Below are 18,067 nucleotides of genomic sequence, written 5' to 3' on the forward strand. Positions count from 1 at the left end.
TCTTAAACAAGGTAACCGATGATGGAGTTCTGTCATTTATTCCTTCATTTCTCATGTCAGTCTTCAAACTGTTTTGTCTTACAAAATGAATCAAGTTGTCTTTCATGCTGCAGTCAACGGTTGCCATAAAAAAAAAAAAAAAAAAAAAAAAGATATGTTAGGAGGCTGTAACGGGCACTGGGTCCATCTCACCACAGAAATGATCTCAGTGTCCCTCGAGACCTTGCCTTGAACTTCCCCAGGTTTCTCTTTGAATGTTCTTTAGCACCCTAGAGTTACAATTACATTTACATCTCGTTCATCTCTCTGCGCCTATTTGACACCATCTGTGAATCTTATAATTAATTGCAAACTGGAGTGGGAAGAGGCTCCAAAAAGAGTGGGAATCTTAGCTGAGTTTCTGATTGGAACAACAGATTTGCTACCAACTGCAGGTCAGGTCTGTTTGTCTACCTGCTTTACCAATATTTTCAGATGTCAATTTAGGCAAATATACACACACACGGTAGCTGAGTGAGAAAGATGTTGTCTAGTCCAGAAGGAAGCAGCGAAATTCTTCAACGCACATTTGATTCCTGGACACTGGGATGACAATAATAAACCTACTTCGTATATTTACTCTCCATTTTATGATTCAGGTTGGGATTTTACCTGAAACTCCCAACATACAATGAGAAAGGGAGAAAGTCAGTTTAGTGGCTTCAAGGACAGCCCTTGTTAAAGGCTTTATGATGCAAACGGTAGTGTGGTCTCTCTCTCTCTCTCTCTCTCTCTCTCTCAGCGGGTTGACTTTTAGCAGCTGGGGAAAAAGTTTAAAGAAAACACACTTTTAAATTAAAATTCTATTCAGGGTTGTACAAATAGTTCTGAAATGTCCTGCTACACTATTAGCTCCAGGGTAAGGATTATGTTTTATTTAGCTTAGTAAGTGCTCTAAAAAAAATCCTTGTCTAGATACTGCATAAAATGCAAATTAAATGTTGTATTATCTTTGTTGTACTTTAGACATTCGAAAAGTATGCCCAATTTTTAGGACAAAGCTCAATATTTAAATGCAAGGAAAAAATGATTATCTCATACATATCAAATGGAGAAAATGGGAATTGGTTTTAAAACCCTTATAAGGCATGTCACTTTCTCAAGGTACTGTCTTTAAAAACGCTGCTTCTGCTCAAAGATAACTGAGACTGAAAGAAATATACTGAAGATCTGAACACACTTTCTGCATCTCTACATAACATTCTCTCTGTATTCTAAGCTTTCCTTGAAGCTTTGTAACTAAGCTATAATAAAATACAATATACAATGTCTTACAATTAGCAACTTTTATTCAGCAACATAAATAAGGTAACCATGGCTTTAACAACAATTCTTAACCTGCCAGTACTGTCAGGAAGCATACTGTCAGGCAAAATAATAAACCTAGGAGGGACTGGAAATATTAATTAATTAATTTATTATTATGGATGTTTTTATCAATTATAATTTAAAAGTTTTGAGAGGAAGCAAAGGAAAGAGATACTTTTTTCCTTAGAACGAAAGAATGCAAAACATAAATTCATCAGGTCTTCCCTACAAAAGAGGGGGCTGGCACACCTCTGCCAGGAGACTGAATGAGTCTGCAAAGAGGCACAGCCCTCTCCATACCTCAATGTCCCACTCCACAGGGCACACTGGGCACTGTGGGCCGCCTCCCTCCTGCAGGAAGCAGGATTCAAGGGGTACATAACTGGTGGAGGAGCTTCTCCATCCCACTGAGTGAGGGAACTTACAAGGATGAATACCATCTCAACCATATTACCAGGGACATCATAATCATTATCATTTTAATCAGACCCTCAAAGGAGCGTTAGTTGCCTAATGTAAGGCTATTTCAGGTTAGGTCCCTCAGCTTCATTTAAAAAATTTTTTTAGATTTCTGGGTGCCCAACTTGAACATTTTTTTCACAGGAACATCATTCATTAGTCATATGAATTAGTTTGTGTCATTAGGCGCAAGTGTCATTTTTCTTAAAGAAAAGTGCCACAGAAACCTCAGAAAGGCCAGTTAGGTTAAATAGTGACAGAATTTCTTGATTCAATGAAAAGGTAAAAATAAAAAGGAATTTGGTGTCAGTTAACCAAGTTTACAATATTTAAACGTACAAAGGACATACACGTCCAGTCAGACTGCTGTCAACACTAAGAAAGCTTGTGCAAGAGAACCTCCTAAAGAAAATATTTTAGAAAACAATTGCTAAATGTTCTCGCTTTGATGTATTTTGATAAAAACTTAGTTGTTGATTCAACTCAGGCCATGATTGCAACAAATTGAAAAAAATAAAGATTCTACAAATCCCTTAACAATCAAATCAGTGTGATTGACCAGTCTCAGTATTGCTTTCTAAAACAAAGTCTTTTGTGAAGTTCTGTGGAAATAAAACCAAGTTGTATGGAAAGAATTCCACATTTGTTATAAAAAGTATACCTTGCAATGACATTGAAACGTTAGGACATTATTTTCCGTTTTGTTTCTTTTAAACTGTCGTTTATTTTTAAAGGGCAGAGGAAGATGACTACGAGAAGTGAAATCAAAGGATCTTATTTTAGATATTTTACTAGGAAAAGAAACCCAGAAAGGGAAAATTAAAAGAAGCAGAAGTGGGCAAGGTCAGCAATCGAGTTGCAATATTTTCCTATAGCTGCAGCCAAGCAGTTACTCTTCAGCCCTTCACACACAGATGAAAGAGAAAATTAGTTCTCCTTTCTTGGTTCCTTTTGAGGCTTTGTGGCATGGTGGAGAATTCTGATAATGTATTTTCATTTTTCCTGTTGACTGATAATGTGTTCATCTCTTTCTATTTCTACTTCTCTTTTTACACACTTTAGGAATTGAGATCAAAATTTTAGATCTAGCCACTCTCTGGCAAATGACCTTATGTATGACGTCTACCCTACTTAGCTCACAGAAGTATTTTGACAATTTTTTTTTTTTTAAGATAGTAGTCATCTTTTCTTTCTTTCTTTTTCTTTCTTTCTTTCTTTCTTTCTTTCTTTCTTATTTATTTATTTTTGGCTGTGTTGGGTCTTCGTTTCTGTGCGAGGGCTTTCTCTAGTTGTGGCAAGTGGGGGCCACTCTTCATCGCGGTGCGCGGGCTTCTCACTATCGTGGCCTCTCTTGTTGCGGAGCACAGGCTCCAGACACGCAGGCTCAGTAATTGTGGCTCACGGTCCCAGTTGCTCCGCGGCATGTGGGATCTTCCCAGACCAGGGCTCGAACCCGTGTCCCCTGCATTGGCAGGCGGACTCTCAACCACTGCACCACCAGGGAAGCCCCTATTTTGACAATTTAATGAGATAAATTTTATTTGAACACTTTTCAAAAATGTTTAAAGTTATCTAAATTGGAAGTGTGACTGTAAGACGATCATAATGATGATGATGTTGATGATGCCCTGATGATTTAGAGGGCTCAACGACTAACCCAATTATCACTAGAACCCTGGTGTTCAAGTGGAAACTTCCTTCTCTCCCTCTCCTCCTTCTTTCCTTCTACATTTACTTGCTTCATACCAACTATCACACAACGCACAGGTGGTGTAGAGAAGTGTACACATAGCCCAGAGTTGCGTGGGAATCCAGGTAGCCGTGGAGCAGAGGATTAAAGCATGGGTGCTGGGATTGAGTGGCCTGCATAGCAATCCCCAGAACAGCACAATTCTATCTTGAGCCAATTAACATGCATTTCTGAATTTGTTTCCTCATCTATAAAATACAGATAATTTTACTGTAAGGTTTGAATGAGAAAAATATTTCTAGATCCTAGCAGAGCACCTAAAATGTGGTAATACTCAATAAATCATAGAGTTATTATCATTTCTACCTGACTTGGTCAACTGGGAATCCCAAGGACCATGGCTTTCTGGGAGCATCCTCTGAATTCTGTAGTCAGCAGGCCACCCATCTGAAAGGTGCCCCAAGGGAGTCCCGAGAGGTCCAAACTCAAAAGGCTCAGCCAGAATTTTAGGCCTCATAAAAGCTGTGAGTGCTCATTTGGTAATTTCTAAATTCACAAATTGTATCACACATAAATTTGGCTTCGTTCACTGCCTCCTATCCTCCTGATGACAAAAAGGCAATTATTTTTTTTAAAACATAGAAATTGATGCTTACAGCAGCAGGGTATGAATAATATTTATAAATAACAAAACTTTTCTGGTAAGACCATAAAATAATATGAACTCTTATCAATGTGGCATTACCGAGGAACCAACGACTGAGTTTCCAGAAAAGTAGTTCTGATGCTGTACAGTTCTGCGCCCCCAAGACAAGGCAGTGCTAGACCAGTGGTTCTCAAATGGGAGTGCTTTTATCCCCAGGGGCCATCTGGCAATGTCTGGAGACACTTTTGGTTGTCACAACTGGGGAGGGGGTCTACTGGCATCTAGACGATAGAGGCCAGGGGTGCTGCTGAACATCCTGTAATACACAGGACAGACCCACAACAAAGAATTATCTGACCCAAAATTGCAGAAGTACTGAGGTTGAGAACCCAATCCAAGATACGGGCAATGCATACAGCAGCCCCCTCACAAAGTGAAAGTGATTGATCCTGCCATACGACAGGCACGCCTGTCACTTTATTTCACCTAGTACTGTTCAAGGTAGAAGTTATTATCTCCATATTACAGATAGAAAAATGGAGGTGAAGATAATAAAAGTAATTTACCCAAAGGCCTTCTGATGGTAGAGGAACTGAGACTGAAACTTTACCGGCCTGATTCCGAGGCCTAGGCTCCTAAGCCCTGCTCTAATTGTCGTGTGTGTGTGTGTGTGTGTGTGTGTGTGTGTGTGTGTGTGACCTTGGTCCTTGCTTTTCCAAATTTTATCTTGGCTTAACAAAAATTTCCATGACCAGTTCAGAGGACTTATATTCAGAATTGCACCCATCCTTTTGCACTGCACTGAAGGGGCTGCAGATCTGCTTTCTCTTACTTGGTTCTTGTCCTTGACGAGTCAAGAGGCTCACAGCCCCTGGGTGCTAGAAGGACTATTGCAGACCTAGGTGCTTCTTGCCAAGGGATTTATTTGTACCCCTACCAAGCAGTTTGTGTGAGATAAATTGGAAAACACAACAGATAAGCAAACAACCCAAGCAACTATAGTCAGTGTCCTGAGTCACTGAATTGCTGTCACCAGAGAACTATGTGGAGGTGACCACACCTGGCAGACTAAGGTTGAAGCAGACCTATTAGTTGCTGTTACTCATTTACTTCTCGGTGGTCAATGAACCAATCTGCCATCAATCAGCTTCTGTGTACAGGTCATGTTCCCAACGACTCTGACCAACCCAGGCTGTTACTCAGAGGTGGCATCTTGGCTAAAATACTATTAGAGGACAAAGGTATGTTTTGGTTTGTGGCTGACTTGGTCCAATGACCTAGAGGAACGTGAACCTTAGGAACTGAAAAAGACCAGTATTTTTGGATGATAATCTTTGGGGAAAGGACAGGCTTTGCAAAACTCTAGGTCAAGGTTTGCTGTCCTCAGATTCGGGCTGCAGGCTGGGACACCAGCATCTGAAATGACTCTCAGCGCAGAGGGGTAACTAGTGAGGACAACACATTTGAACGTGAGCCCATCCCTAACAACTAAACCTCCTCTCTGTTTGCTTGTTATCAAGGAAGAATTGGTTTGGCTAGGGAAGGAGGAGATTGAGCGGGGGGTAGAGAAGATGAGGAGAGAAGAGGGAGTCTGACTGACTGCTTTGGTTTGAGTTTTTGTTTTTCTCCAGTGGTTATGAAGGTGAACTCGCCAAAGAGTAGAATGCAGAAAACTCAGTGTCCAAGGTCACTAGATTCTGAAGTCCTGGGTATGAAATAGTTCTTACCTATTCTGTGCATGGAACTCAAAGCCGTCGAACACTTTTCTCAGAAAAAAAAAAGAAGTTTTCTTTTCCTTTGCCAAATTTTTAACTTTTTTGTTTTGAAGTAATTTCAAACTTATGGAAAAGTTGAAAGAATAGTACAACCCAGAATCCCCAGATATTGACATTGTACCACATTTACACTCTTATTCTCTCGTTAGAGAACATATGTGTTCTTAATATATTTGTTTATATACATATTCTTATTATTTCCTAAATTCAGAGTAAGTTGAAGACATGGTACTACTTAATCTTTAAATACTTCTGTGTGTATTTCCTAAAAAGCAGGACATTTTCTACATGATCATAGTAAATTATCAAAATTGAGAAATTGATATTCATGCAGTATTATTTATCAGATCTACAGAGCTTACTCAAATTTCACTTGTCAACCTAAAAACGTTCTTTTTGACAAAAGAAAAAAATGATTTTCTGGTGCAGGATCACAAGTTGCATGGGGTTGTCACTTCTATTTAGTCTCCATTAATCAGGAACAGTCTTCAGTCCTTCTTTTCCTTCATTCATGCCTTTGACATTTTTGAAGAGTACAGGCCATACATTGTGTAGAATTGAAAGATGTGCCTTATGCATAATTAGCTTTCAGTTATGCACAGAAGTGCTGCTGTGTCCTTCTCAGTGGCTATACCAGGAGGGACATGATGTTGGTTTGTCCCATAACTAGTAGTGTTCATTTTTATCACTTGGTTAAAGTGGTATCTGTCAGATTTCTCCACTGTGAAATTACTATTGCTCTCTTTTTAATTAGTACAAATCTTATGCAGAGATTCTTTGAGATTCTATGGTTATTGTTTCTCGTCAGAATTTCACCCACTAGTGTAAAATTGCCTGGAACAATTGTCACTATGTCAGTTGCCAAATGATGATTTGCTAATTTCATCATTCCTTTTACACATATTAACTGGCATATTAATTCTCCTATAAAATGAGGCAGGTAATGTGCCCTCTCTAACCGAGAAGGCTGTTAAGAGGATCAAATGAGACCTACATGTAAAAGTGCAGTGCATAATGCTTCGTAAATGTAAGCCATTGTTTTACTATTGCTCACCTTATGCCTGCCATCGGCCAAACACAACACAGAAAATTTCCACTCTCCGCTCTAGGGCATATTAAACCCCATGAGTATTTGCATTTTTCACATAATTCTCTTGGGAGTTCAGATTGCAGTAAAGGCTACAGAATCCATTCAGGGAATATAGTCAACGTTTAGTTATTCGACAATTATTTATCAAGACCAGGACTTGAACAAAACACTATCCTAATTGAGTGTATAAACATGAAATTTCCTTAAAATGTCTAAATATGAAATTTTGCAAGAGTTGGTTACACCACCCCACCCCTCAAAATTATATATTTTTAATGTATTTATATATTTGAGAAAGGGAAATCCTGCTACATGGACATGATTTGCAACAAATGAATAACTCCTACAGAGGGAAGATTTGGAGAAACTATACCAAATTTTTACGCCACGATAGTCTAAAAACCTGACTGCTTTAGAAATAGTCACAGCTATATCACAAGAATCAACTAGTTTGCACAAACCTACCATTTACCTCTGACATGTTTATCAGTTAATAATTCTTTTACTCTTTTTTTCTTTCTTTAGCTATAGATCTTTTGGCAGGAAAAAAAGATGAAAGCAGAGCCCAAATTTTCCATGATAAGTGAAGATATATAACACTCTTTTTTATCTGAAATAATCTGTTCCTTGTAAAGCAATAGAAATAAAATTGTGTGTATGTGTGCACATGAGTGTGTGTGTGTACCATTCTATCTGTATGTATGCTTGTGTTCCTTATTAAGGAAAGAAATATTTGTATATATGTGCAGGAAATAAATGGCTTATCAACCCAATGACCTGTGTCAACTTTGCCATTACTTTTTCTACTACTTGGTTAGTTTTTGCATTACTTTAGAGGAGTGTTTTAGCACTTAAATGGCCATCTTCCCAAACAAATAAGTGTTATTGTATTTTTAACTATCTATTTATCCACTCAAATGCATTAAGATATCTTAAGTTCATCACTCCTGGGTTATAATGCCTTAATGGTTCTAATTTGAATTTTCTTTCTAATTTTGAACACTCAGAACGCTATCTTCTTTTACTGTTCAAGAAAGAAGTGGCTCTGTCATACACAGGGGGAAAATGCTCTTTTGGGTGTTAGCCCTCCTGACCCTTTGTGGTTTTCTATGGAATTATAAAGGACAGCTAAAGATCACAGACATCACTGATAAGTACATTTTCATCACTGGGTGTGACACTGGCTTTGGAAACTTGGCAGCCAGAACTTTTGATAAAAAAGGATTTCGTGTAATTGCTGCCTGTCTGACCGAATCAGGATCAACAGCTTTAAAGGAAGAAACCTCAGAGAGGCTTCATACTGTGCTTCTGGATGTAACTGACCCAGAAAGTGTCAAGAGGACAGCCCAGTGGGTGAAAAACCAAGCGGGGAAGAAAGGTGAGTGATGTGGGGATGGAAAGAATGGAGGGAGTGTTGAGAAGTTACCAAAGCTAAATAAAATGTGTTCTGATTTTAAATAGTTTCTCCAAAAAAATGTTTCCTAAATACCAGCTGTGTACTGGAGAAGATTGGAGAAATTTTAGAATAACTCCTGAGTAGTTCTAAGTTGCAAGCTCTCTACGTGCATGAGAGACACAGCCCACGTTATCCTAAGTCCCAGTGGATGAATTTAGAACTGAGATGGAGGTATTGACTTTTCCTGGTCTTTTCCTGTGAAGTGCTACTCTAGCCCCCTGCACAGCAAAGAACTTGGGGCTAAAAGCTGCAGGAGATCATGGGGGCAATCTCCAAATTGTCATCTGGATTGGGACCCACTTCTCACTACAAAATGGTTCCAGAGCTCACACATTTTCACTGGGAAAGGAAGAAAATGGTCTGAGGATCTGAGCAAAGGTGCCTTAGATAGTCATGATAGAGTAGTGAGTCACTGGACCTCATTCTGCCTTAGATTCTGCAAAGATGGCAGCATTCTGAACTAGAATACTTTTATTGGCTTGGATCAAGTTTGAAATATTCTCATGAATGAAGATATCTGAGTCCACAAAGGAAAAAACAAATGTATGTGATCTTTCTCTATCACATCTTCATCATACAGTTGAGACTCTGCAACTTTCAAAAACAATGGTTTGATGAGCCTCCAGTTATTTTGTAATGCTTGAATTCCAAACACCTTTAACAATATTAAATGTTCCCCACCATAAAATAAGCCAAGTGAGTGACTGGATTTTTACCAAAAATAACTGTGAAATAGATCAATGTTGTTCTTTGTCTATAAAGAATTGTTTATAAATATTCTCTGGCTTTGCCATCTAGCACGGTAGGAAAAATAGACCAATTTACTCACATCTGAGATTAAAAAGCTAGCACGGTAGGAAAAATAGACCAATTTACTCACATCTGAGATTAAAAAGCAAAAAGTCTCACTCAGACAGTATCAGTGTTTGACATTCTGAAGCAGAAACAGAAGAATTGTGAGATTGGCTTCCAGTCACAGAACTTCAGCCATTTCAGCTTAGCCTCCCACCCTCTGTGCTCTCACTTCCCAAGACTGCAAAGTATTTCAAAGCAGGAAGGAGTATGTCTAGAAGGAGGAAGTGGCACCATCAGGTAAAGCAAGGGCTGTATTTCCATCAAGGATGCCCATATGATGCCACCTCCTACCACACCTCCTTCCCTTCCTCTCTGTTCTAGGCCTCTGGGGTCTGATCAACAATGCTGGCGTTCTCGGCGTGCTGGCGCCCACCGACTGGCTGACAGTGGAGGACTACAGAGAACCTATTGAAGTGAACCTGTTTGGACTCATCAGTGTCACGTTAAACATGCTTCCCTTGGTCAAAAAAGCTCGAGGGAGGGTTATCAACGTCTCCAGCATTGGGGGTCGGATTGCATTCAGTGGAGGGGGCTATGCTCCATCCAAATATGCAGTAGAAGCCTTCAATGACAGCTTAAGGTAAAGCAAAGTTGGGCATATTAGAAAATAATAGGTGCTAACATTCACTGAACATTTATTATGTACCAGACACTATATTTGGTGCTTTATGCTATTCCCAATTTATAGATGATACCACTGTAACAAAGAGAGATGAAGTGACTTGCCCACGGTCACCCAGCTGTCAAGTGGTAGAATTGAGATTTGAACATAATTCTGCCAAAGTCTTTTTTCCTTTTTGCATTAGTGCATGATGTGGATAGTGGTGGCAAATTTATATTCAACAGATCAGCTTATTTAACAGGGAATCACAGAGAGAAGCTAAATCAGGTCTCTCTGTTGGTGTTACTGACAGCTGCAGACACAACAGTAGCATTTTATTTAAACCCTCAGTAGAAAATTATCTGGTAAATAATGATTCAGCTATGCAGCATTTTATTTCCTCTTGTTGCAAGTTCTGGACTCAAACCTCACACACTATATCTGAATGGATGGTAACCTCCCCACCCCCACCCCAAGGACAAGAAAGACAGCTTTCCTCTGATGCTTCCATTTCCAAACGAAACTCAGAGTAGGAGCTTGCTAATCAGAGGTGAAGATTCTGCTACCACCAGAAAGCATTGACCACATCTTTTTGCTGTGTGCTATCAGAGAATCCTAGAGCATAAAACCATAAGATGACCAATTTAACAAACAAAGTCCCCCAACTCAGTGTGCGCAGACATGAATTTCTTTGGGTTTATGATGTCTGAGGTTCACTGGGCTTCTTGAATCTCTAGGTTTATACCTTTTGACAGATTTGGGGAGTTTTCAGCCATTGTTTCTCCAAACTTTTTTTCCCCTACAATCCACTATTCCTCCTCCTAGGATTCTAACACAAATGTTAGACCTTCTGGTTTTGTCCCACAGATCCCTATGTTTCTGTTCACTTTTTCAATTATTTTTCTCTTTGCTGTTCAGATTAGGTAATTTCTAATGATCTGTCTTCAAATTCATTGCTTTTCCTTCATCTTCTCCATTTTACTAATGAGTCCAGCCAGTAAATATTTTATTTTGATTATTGTATTTTTCAAGGGTAAAATTTTCATTTGGTTCTTCTTTATCTTTTCTTTCTTTTCTGAAAGGTTTCTTTCTTTCTCTCTCTTTCTCTCTCTCTCCCTCCCTCCCTCTTCCTTTCTTCAGAAAGGAAGAGAAAGAAAGAAAGAAAGTAAGAAAGAAAGAAAGAAAAAAGAAAGAAAGAAAGAAAGAAAGAAAGAAAGAAAGAAAGAAAGAAAGAAAGAAAGAAAGAAAGAAAGAAGGAAGGGGAAGGAAGGAAGAGAGGAATGAAAGGAAGGAAGGAGGAAGAAGAAGGCAGAAGATCGAGGTAGGAGGAAGGATGGAAAGGAAGTAGGGAAAGAGAATAAAGATTGAGGGAGGAAAGAAGGAAAGAAGGAAGGAAGAGGATTCCCCACTCTCTCTGAGCATTAGGATCCCCAACGCCAACTCCTCAAGCCAGAACAATGGGCTTCTCCTGGAGTTCTCTCTGTTTATGAATTGGGTCTCTCCTGGAATTCTTTCCTTCTACTTCTGAGTTTTGAGGTTGATTTGAGTCCAGACCAGGGATCTAGAGCAGCAGAAATATAGGAAACCCATGTTTGGTTCAGTGGTATTTCAAAATCTACTCTTCTTCCCTACTTTGCCTACTAACATTTGCTTTTCACAGTTTTTAAATAGCTGCTCCATGCATTCTGTCCAGGTATTGTAGCTGCTTTCAATGGGAGAGACAGGAGTGTGTGTGCTTAATGCATCTTACCTGAAACCAGAACCTGTGACTGTCAGTTCAAAGCCTCCAAACTGCAAATGGTTATATCAGTTAAGGTTCTCACGGGAAATGGAGGCACATTAAAATCGGGTCAATGGAGGAGATTTACTGAAAGGACTGTTTGCAGACATGGGAGCCGTGTAGGGAAATCTCAAAAGGTAGTGTAGTTTCTAGGAGTTAATGCCACCAGGGGTATATCTGTCCACAGGACTGAAGGGACAAGGAGACAGGGCTGTCTCCAGAACCTGGATACATAGAGGTTATCACCTTCAGATGAGGGATGAAACCAACCAGTGTCCACACTGCAGGAGGAATAACTAGCTCACCCTCTTCTCATCGCTCCCTCTGATCTGCCACCAGTACTCCCAACTGACTGTACCCAACAGAAGGCAAAATCCCAGAATGTAGTGCAGGAAGAAGGGTGGAGGGGACTAGAGGAGGGTATCCAGCAGAGTGTGCCTTAGGGAAGAGAGAAGACAAATTAGATACAGCCTTTTCTTCGATTTATACATCTATTTATTCAACCAGCATGTGTTGAAAGCACATGTTAGAGTTTGTAATCTAAACCATGGATCTAGGCTTAGCTTACCAGTAAAAGGTCAGATTATTCCATGGAGACTAATAAAGACAGAGCAACTCCATTCTGCCATTTAATCTGGTTGCCTGGTTTGATTCTCCCAGGAAATAAACACAATAAATAGCATTAGAACAACACTTCTCAAACAGTAAATCACCAGAGGATTTTGTCAAAATGCAGATTCTGATTCAGTGGGTCTCAGGTGGGTCCTGAGTTTCTGCATTTCTAAGAAGTACCCAAGTACTGCCCATGATTCAGGGATCGCACTTTGATTAGCAAGGTCATGGGGAACCTCCATTAGTCTCTTTGGTTGCCCTTTAGTTCCGTGATTTCAGCAACAGTATCCTAATAAAATTTTAGTATACTTAGGGATTTACTCACTTTTAAAAAGAGATTTCAACTGATGGGCTTGTAGGATTACAATGCAACTATACCATGCTTGAAATTAACCAATAAGGGTGTTTATTTCTTTCTAAGGCTTGGAGCTGGTATTAGAGATGCTACTGTGTATTCAGGCCACACTCCAGTGGCAGCTACAGAATTTCTATATTATAAGAGGATTAGGAGCAGCAGTCCAATTGGAAGAAGTCTGGGGCTCTTTAAAGCTATATTTGCCCAGCAAGCATACTGGCTTCATACTGGTTTTACTTACCTGGTAAGCTTAGTTGTGGACTTAAAGTCATTTGTCCCTAGATTATATGTTATTTTCGTGAGCACATGGAGAGACAAGGCTTTCCAAATACCCCCTTGGCACTGCTAAGTTCCAAAATCCAAAGGGGATCAGAAGATAGGTGAGAAAAATACAATTAAGTTGGAAAATAATCTTTTAAATTTTAATGCAAGCAATATACATTTCAAAATCTTTCAATGTCAAGCTAATTTGCATTTTTAGTAAAATATACTTCAAACTAGACAATAGGTATGTTTCTAGAAAGCAGAACCTAAGATAAACCACATTTTAAGTTCACTGGCAGAGTTCTTTGAAAAATGTTATGGTGAAGACTTCTGTAAAATGAATAACTACTTCCTTATATATTCCTGGTAGAAATAGAAATTAAATTTAGGGAACGATTATTCATAAACCGTTTGTAATTCTTTGGTTTGCTTTAAAGAAAGGGGCACCATATTCCCTTAAAACCATGTCTCCCAGTAAACCAGTAGACTATTGGTTTTCCAAGGCGACATGATGAAAGAGCTTGCCAAGCAGCACAGGGAGCAGGTTATTCAGGTCAGGGATTGTCATATTGTATCCCTCAGCACCCCTCATTTGTGCTGTAATCTCCTCACATTCCTGGAGGAGAGGTAAACTTGACCATCCAGGCCAGCCATTAGTCGATTTCACCATCAGGTAATTTGAGTACTGAGAAGAACCTTGTCCCTAACCCAAATGCTTGTCAACTTAATGAGACAATATCTTTTGGGGGAACACTGCACTGGGGGTGGGTCTACCCAGATCCCTTTCCTGTTCTGCCACTAAACCAGCCCTCACTTCACCACCCTGAACTTCAGTTTCCTCATCTGCAAACTGAGAGGGTAGAACAAGATGCTCTTTCCCATGCACCCCATTCCATGATTCCAGGAAAAGATTCATAAGCAAACATTCTCCAAGTAAGCCTGGATTAAACATCTTCTATGGGCTCTTTTCACAGGCGGGACATGAAAGCTTTTGATGTGCACGTCGCATGCATTGAACCAGGATTGTTCAAAACAGATTTGTCAGATCCAGTAAAGACCACCGAAAGAAGACTCACCATTTGGAAGCATCTGTCTCCAGACATCAAACAACAATACGGAGAAGGCTACATCGAAAAAAGTGAGTTTCTGGGTGGACCCAGGGTCCTCTGGTATTCATTGTCCTAGACAGCTTGAAGGAGACTCAAACATAATTGAAAAAATAAGTTTCTCATGGTAATACACCAATAGAGATCTCAAATACGGATCAGGGATCCTTATTAATTCCAGTGTCATCTCTTGCTCCTCCAAGTGTTTATAAACACTTACTGAGCATTTACTAAGTGCCAAGTTCTATACTAAGTACCTTATAAATTATATCATTTATTCCTCAAAAGAACTATAGTAGTGAGCAGAGGCTTGGAAAGGGGAAATGTCCTACCCAAGTTTATACAACTCCCCCAGGCCGTGCCTGGACCGGAGCCCATGGTCCTCACCTCTACCCAAACCTCCTCTTTTTGGTAATCACCGACCATTCATTCAATATTGTTCAAGGATTTATGTAGGTTACAAAATATAAAGACTCAGACTTTGACCCTTAACTAGTTTACAATCTAGTTGACAACAAAATGTAAGCAGATGAGACTGAACAATGAGACTGTACAACATGCAAGAAACTTGATCCTTTACTTCTGAGACACAACCCAACAGCCCAGAAGGGGTGCTAGATAGTATGCTCTCTAATTGCCAAGAAATTCAGCACAGGATAAAAAGTACTGCTGGTTAAGAAGCCTTTATAGGAAAGGTCAGGTTTGAATAAGGCCTAAACAGGAAGAAATTATTTGGGTGGAAGTCTTCTGGAGCAGGAATGCATGGGAGATGGAGACGGAAGGAAAAGTAACATAAGTCAGACTGAGTCAGGGATAGAGGAATAATCATAAAGATTAGATAACAATGACTAACACATAGTGAACATTTACTATGTACTTGTCACCATTCTAAGTGCTTTACACAAACTCTTTCATTCAAAATGCCCAAACAAACCCTCTGAATTTTATAGAAACAGAGGCACAGGGATGTAACTTGCCCAAAGTGGCACAGCTAGTAAGTGGAAGAGCTAGATCTAAACGCAGACAGCCTGACTTCGCCTTCTATTCTCGGGCCGTGCACTGCAACAGGGACGAGGCATTGAGGAACTGCTGGAACTTCCTGTATCCGGGGCCCACCTCCACGTCAAACATTCTGGCCCTGTTAGTTTACTTGCTATTCCTCGAACACTTACTAAGCTCCTGCTTTGAGCCAAACAGGGCCCCACCTAATTTTGTGTCGCTCTAACCCCAACTGTGATCTTACCTCTTCATCAGCAGGCTTGGTAAGACAGCCAACTGTGGCAAGGTTCAAGGCCAGGAGTTTTCAAGGCGGAGCCAAGAGCCCAGTCAGACCCACCTGGGGAGGTTTTTAGACTGACTGACTTCCCCAACCACCTCACTACACACACACACACACACACACACATGCACACACACACACACACACAGAGATACATATAGGTCAACTAGAACATCTGGTTTGACAAGCCTCCCAGTGCTGATATGTCACTATGTGTAGGGTTACAACCACTGCCATTAAATGCTCTGTTTCTCACTCACGTACCGCCTCTGAAGGTTCTAAGTAAGTTCGGAAACAAAATCCCTCATTGAAAAGAGCTTTCCCTGTTTGATGTTGACGTTGATACTTTCTAAGTGCCTGTGAATATATCATCAACTTCCATCTCAAAATTATTTTTGACTTGGCCCCTGGGTCAGGTGTCCTTTCTCAGAATTCCCAAAGGCTTAGAGCCCTATTTTGTCCTGGGTGCTCATTAGAGTTTTCTGAGCCAGGACCTCAAGATCAGCCAAACTCATAGTTCCAAAGTAGACCACAAATTTAAGCTCACCTTGCTTCATTTCGCAAGGTGGAGTAGTAGGAGTTTAAAATTGACTAAGACTTACGAGCTAGCCTCAATTAGACTCTTTGAACAACTTTTGGCTACTGGCCCTGAAGTAGAAAGAAAGATTTAACACAATAGATTTTCCCTTGAGAAGACACAACTCAAGGTATATTTTAAGAGCTTAGGAGGAATGCTCCAAGCCATCACCACTCCCTTGATAAAATACCTGCCTCTTTAAAGTTATCTTAGCTTGGGACTTCCCTGGTGGTGCAGTGGTTAAGAATCTGCCTGCCAGTGCAGGGGACATGGGCTTGAGCCCTGGCCTGGGAAGATCCCACATGCTGCGGAGCAACTAGGCCCGTGAGCCACAACTACCGAGGCTGCGCTCTAGAGCTGCAAGCCACAACTACTGAGCCCGTGTGCCACAGCTACTGAGCCCGCATGCTGCAACTACTGAAGCTCACGACCCTAGAGCCCATGCTCCACAAAAAGAGAAGCCGCCGCAATGAGAGCACGTGCACCACAACAAAGAGTAGCCCCCGTTCGCCGCAAATAGAGAAAGCCCATGCACAGCAACGAAGACCCAATGCAGCCAAAAATAAATAAATAAATAAATTTATTTAAAAAAGAAAAAAAAAGTACCTTAGCTCATTACACAAACACTTCATTTACCTGAGAACCAGGATACCTTTAGCTTCCTGAGTCAGGGCTTTGGGAGAGAATTCTCTCTTTATTCACTGACTTATAGAGGCACATGTTATATGAGTGTACGCACACACAGGCACAAGCACATGTGCACACTCACATTTCCTATAAACTTAGTACTCCCTTAAAACAAATTCGGAATCAAACTACTAACTTCCTGGGTTCAGAAGCCTCAGAGACTTTCTGAAGTACCTTTCCTACATTGGTTTAAAGTAGCGCTTCTCAAAGTTTGGTCCGTGGGCCAGCGCCATCAGCATCACCTGGAAACTTGATAGAAGTGCAAATTCTTGGGCTCCACTTCACACTCACTGAGTCAGAAACTAGAGGTGGGACCTGGTTTTTAACAAGCCCTCTAGGAGATTCTGCTGCTCACTCAAGTTTGAGAGCCAGCGGTCTAAAGAAATCACTGTTGCATCCTCTTCTGAGGAATAGATAGAAACCCATCACAAGGGGACCCAGTTATAATGGCAAATTCAAAATAAATTCCCTCACTGCATCCTCCCCTTTGCAACCTAGCCTCACACTCCCCTATTCCCCTTCTTCCAGAGAGCAAATGTGCTTTTGTCTCTTTTTACAGGTCTAGACAAGCTGAAAGGCACTACATCCTTTGTGAACATGGACCTTTCCCTGGTGGTGGAATGCATGGACCACGCTCTCACAAGTCTCTTCCCTAAAACCCATTATGCTGCGGGAAAAGATGCCAAAACTTTCTGGATTCCTCTGTCTCACATGCCAGCAGTTTTGCAAGACTTTTTATTGTTGAAACAGAAAGTAGAGCTGGCTGATCCCAAGGCAGTGTGACTCAGCTGACCACGAATGCCTGCCCCAGGCTATGAGATTGGCTGATTCCAAGGACACATCTCCTCTCCATCTCATTCTTTACCTAATCCAACCTGGACTCATTAAGATGATGCTTCTTTTGGTAAAAGAAGAGATCCCACCGTCACTGATGATGTCCCAGGGTCCCTTCTCAAACTTTATTTGAAAAGATGGGCAGGTATACACCTGCCCAGCATTTAGGCTTTGCCTGCTTGGTACGATGTAAGGAAAATGGGAAGGGTTTCCCATCCAAAATGATCTCCACCCGTTGCCTGCCCCATGCTTCTGGTCCACAGCACTTAAAAGTAACTCCTGGGGCTTCCCTGGTGGCACAGTGGTTGAGAATCTGCCTGCCAATGCAGGGGACACGGGTTCGAGCCCTGGTCTGGGAAGATCCCACATGCCGTGGAGCAACTGGGCCCGTGAGCCACAACTACTGAGCCTGCGCGTCTGGAGCCTGTGCTCCACAACAAGAGAGGCCGCGATAGTGAGAGGGCCTGTGAGTCACAATTACTGAGCCTGCGCGTCTGGAGCCTGTGCTCCGCAACAAGAGAGGCCGCGATAGTGAGAGGCCCGCGCATCGAGATGAGGAGTGGCCCCCTCTCGCCGCAACTAGAGAAAGCCCTCGCACAGAAACGAAGACCCAACACAGCCCTAGATAAATAAATAAATAAATAAATAATTTTT

General features: G+C 40.9%; 1 protein-coding gene across 1 annotated transcript; it reads left to right on the forward strand.

The window, feature by feature from the left end:
- Positions 1-252: 252 nt before the first annotated feature.
- On the forward strand, positions 253-17,746 carry DHRS9 (dehydrogenase/reductase 9). The gene is made up of 5 exons (XM_036858323.1): positions 253-439; positions 8,015-8,385; positions 9,640-9,898; positions 13,905-14,068; positions 17,139-17,746. The coding sequence occupies exons 2-5, from the start codon at positions 8,073-8,075 to the stop codon at positions 17,360-17,362; spliced, it is 960 nt and encodes a 319-aa protein (XP_036714218.1). The 5' UTR covers positions 253-439; positions 8,015-8,072; the 3' UTR covers positions 17,363-17,746.
- Positions 17,747-18,067: the final 321 nt, after the last annotated feature.

This window comes from Balaenoptera musculus, chromosome 7 (genome assembly GCF_009873245.2).
Source record: "Balaenoptera musculus isolate JJ_BM4_2016_0621 chromosome 7, mBalMus1.pri.v3, whole genome shotgun sequence".
NCBI lineage: Eukaryota > Metazoa > Chordata > Mammalia > Artiodactyla > Balaenopteridae > Balaenoptera > Balaenoptera musculus.

Coding starts and splice junctions, on each gene's coding strand:
- DHRS9 (XM_036858323.1), top strand. CDS start 8,073: ATGCTCTTTTGGGTGTTAGCCCTCCTGACCCTTTGTGGTTTTCTATGG. Junction 9,899..13,904: donor GCCTTCAATGACAGCTTAAG/GTAAAGCAAAGT, acceptor CTCTTTTCACAG/GCGGGACATGAAAGCTTTTG. Junction 14,069..17,138: donor AGAAGGCTACATCGAAAAAA/GTGAGTTTCTGG, acceptor CTCTTTTTACAG/GTCTAGACAAGCTGAAAGGC.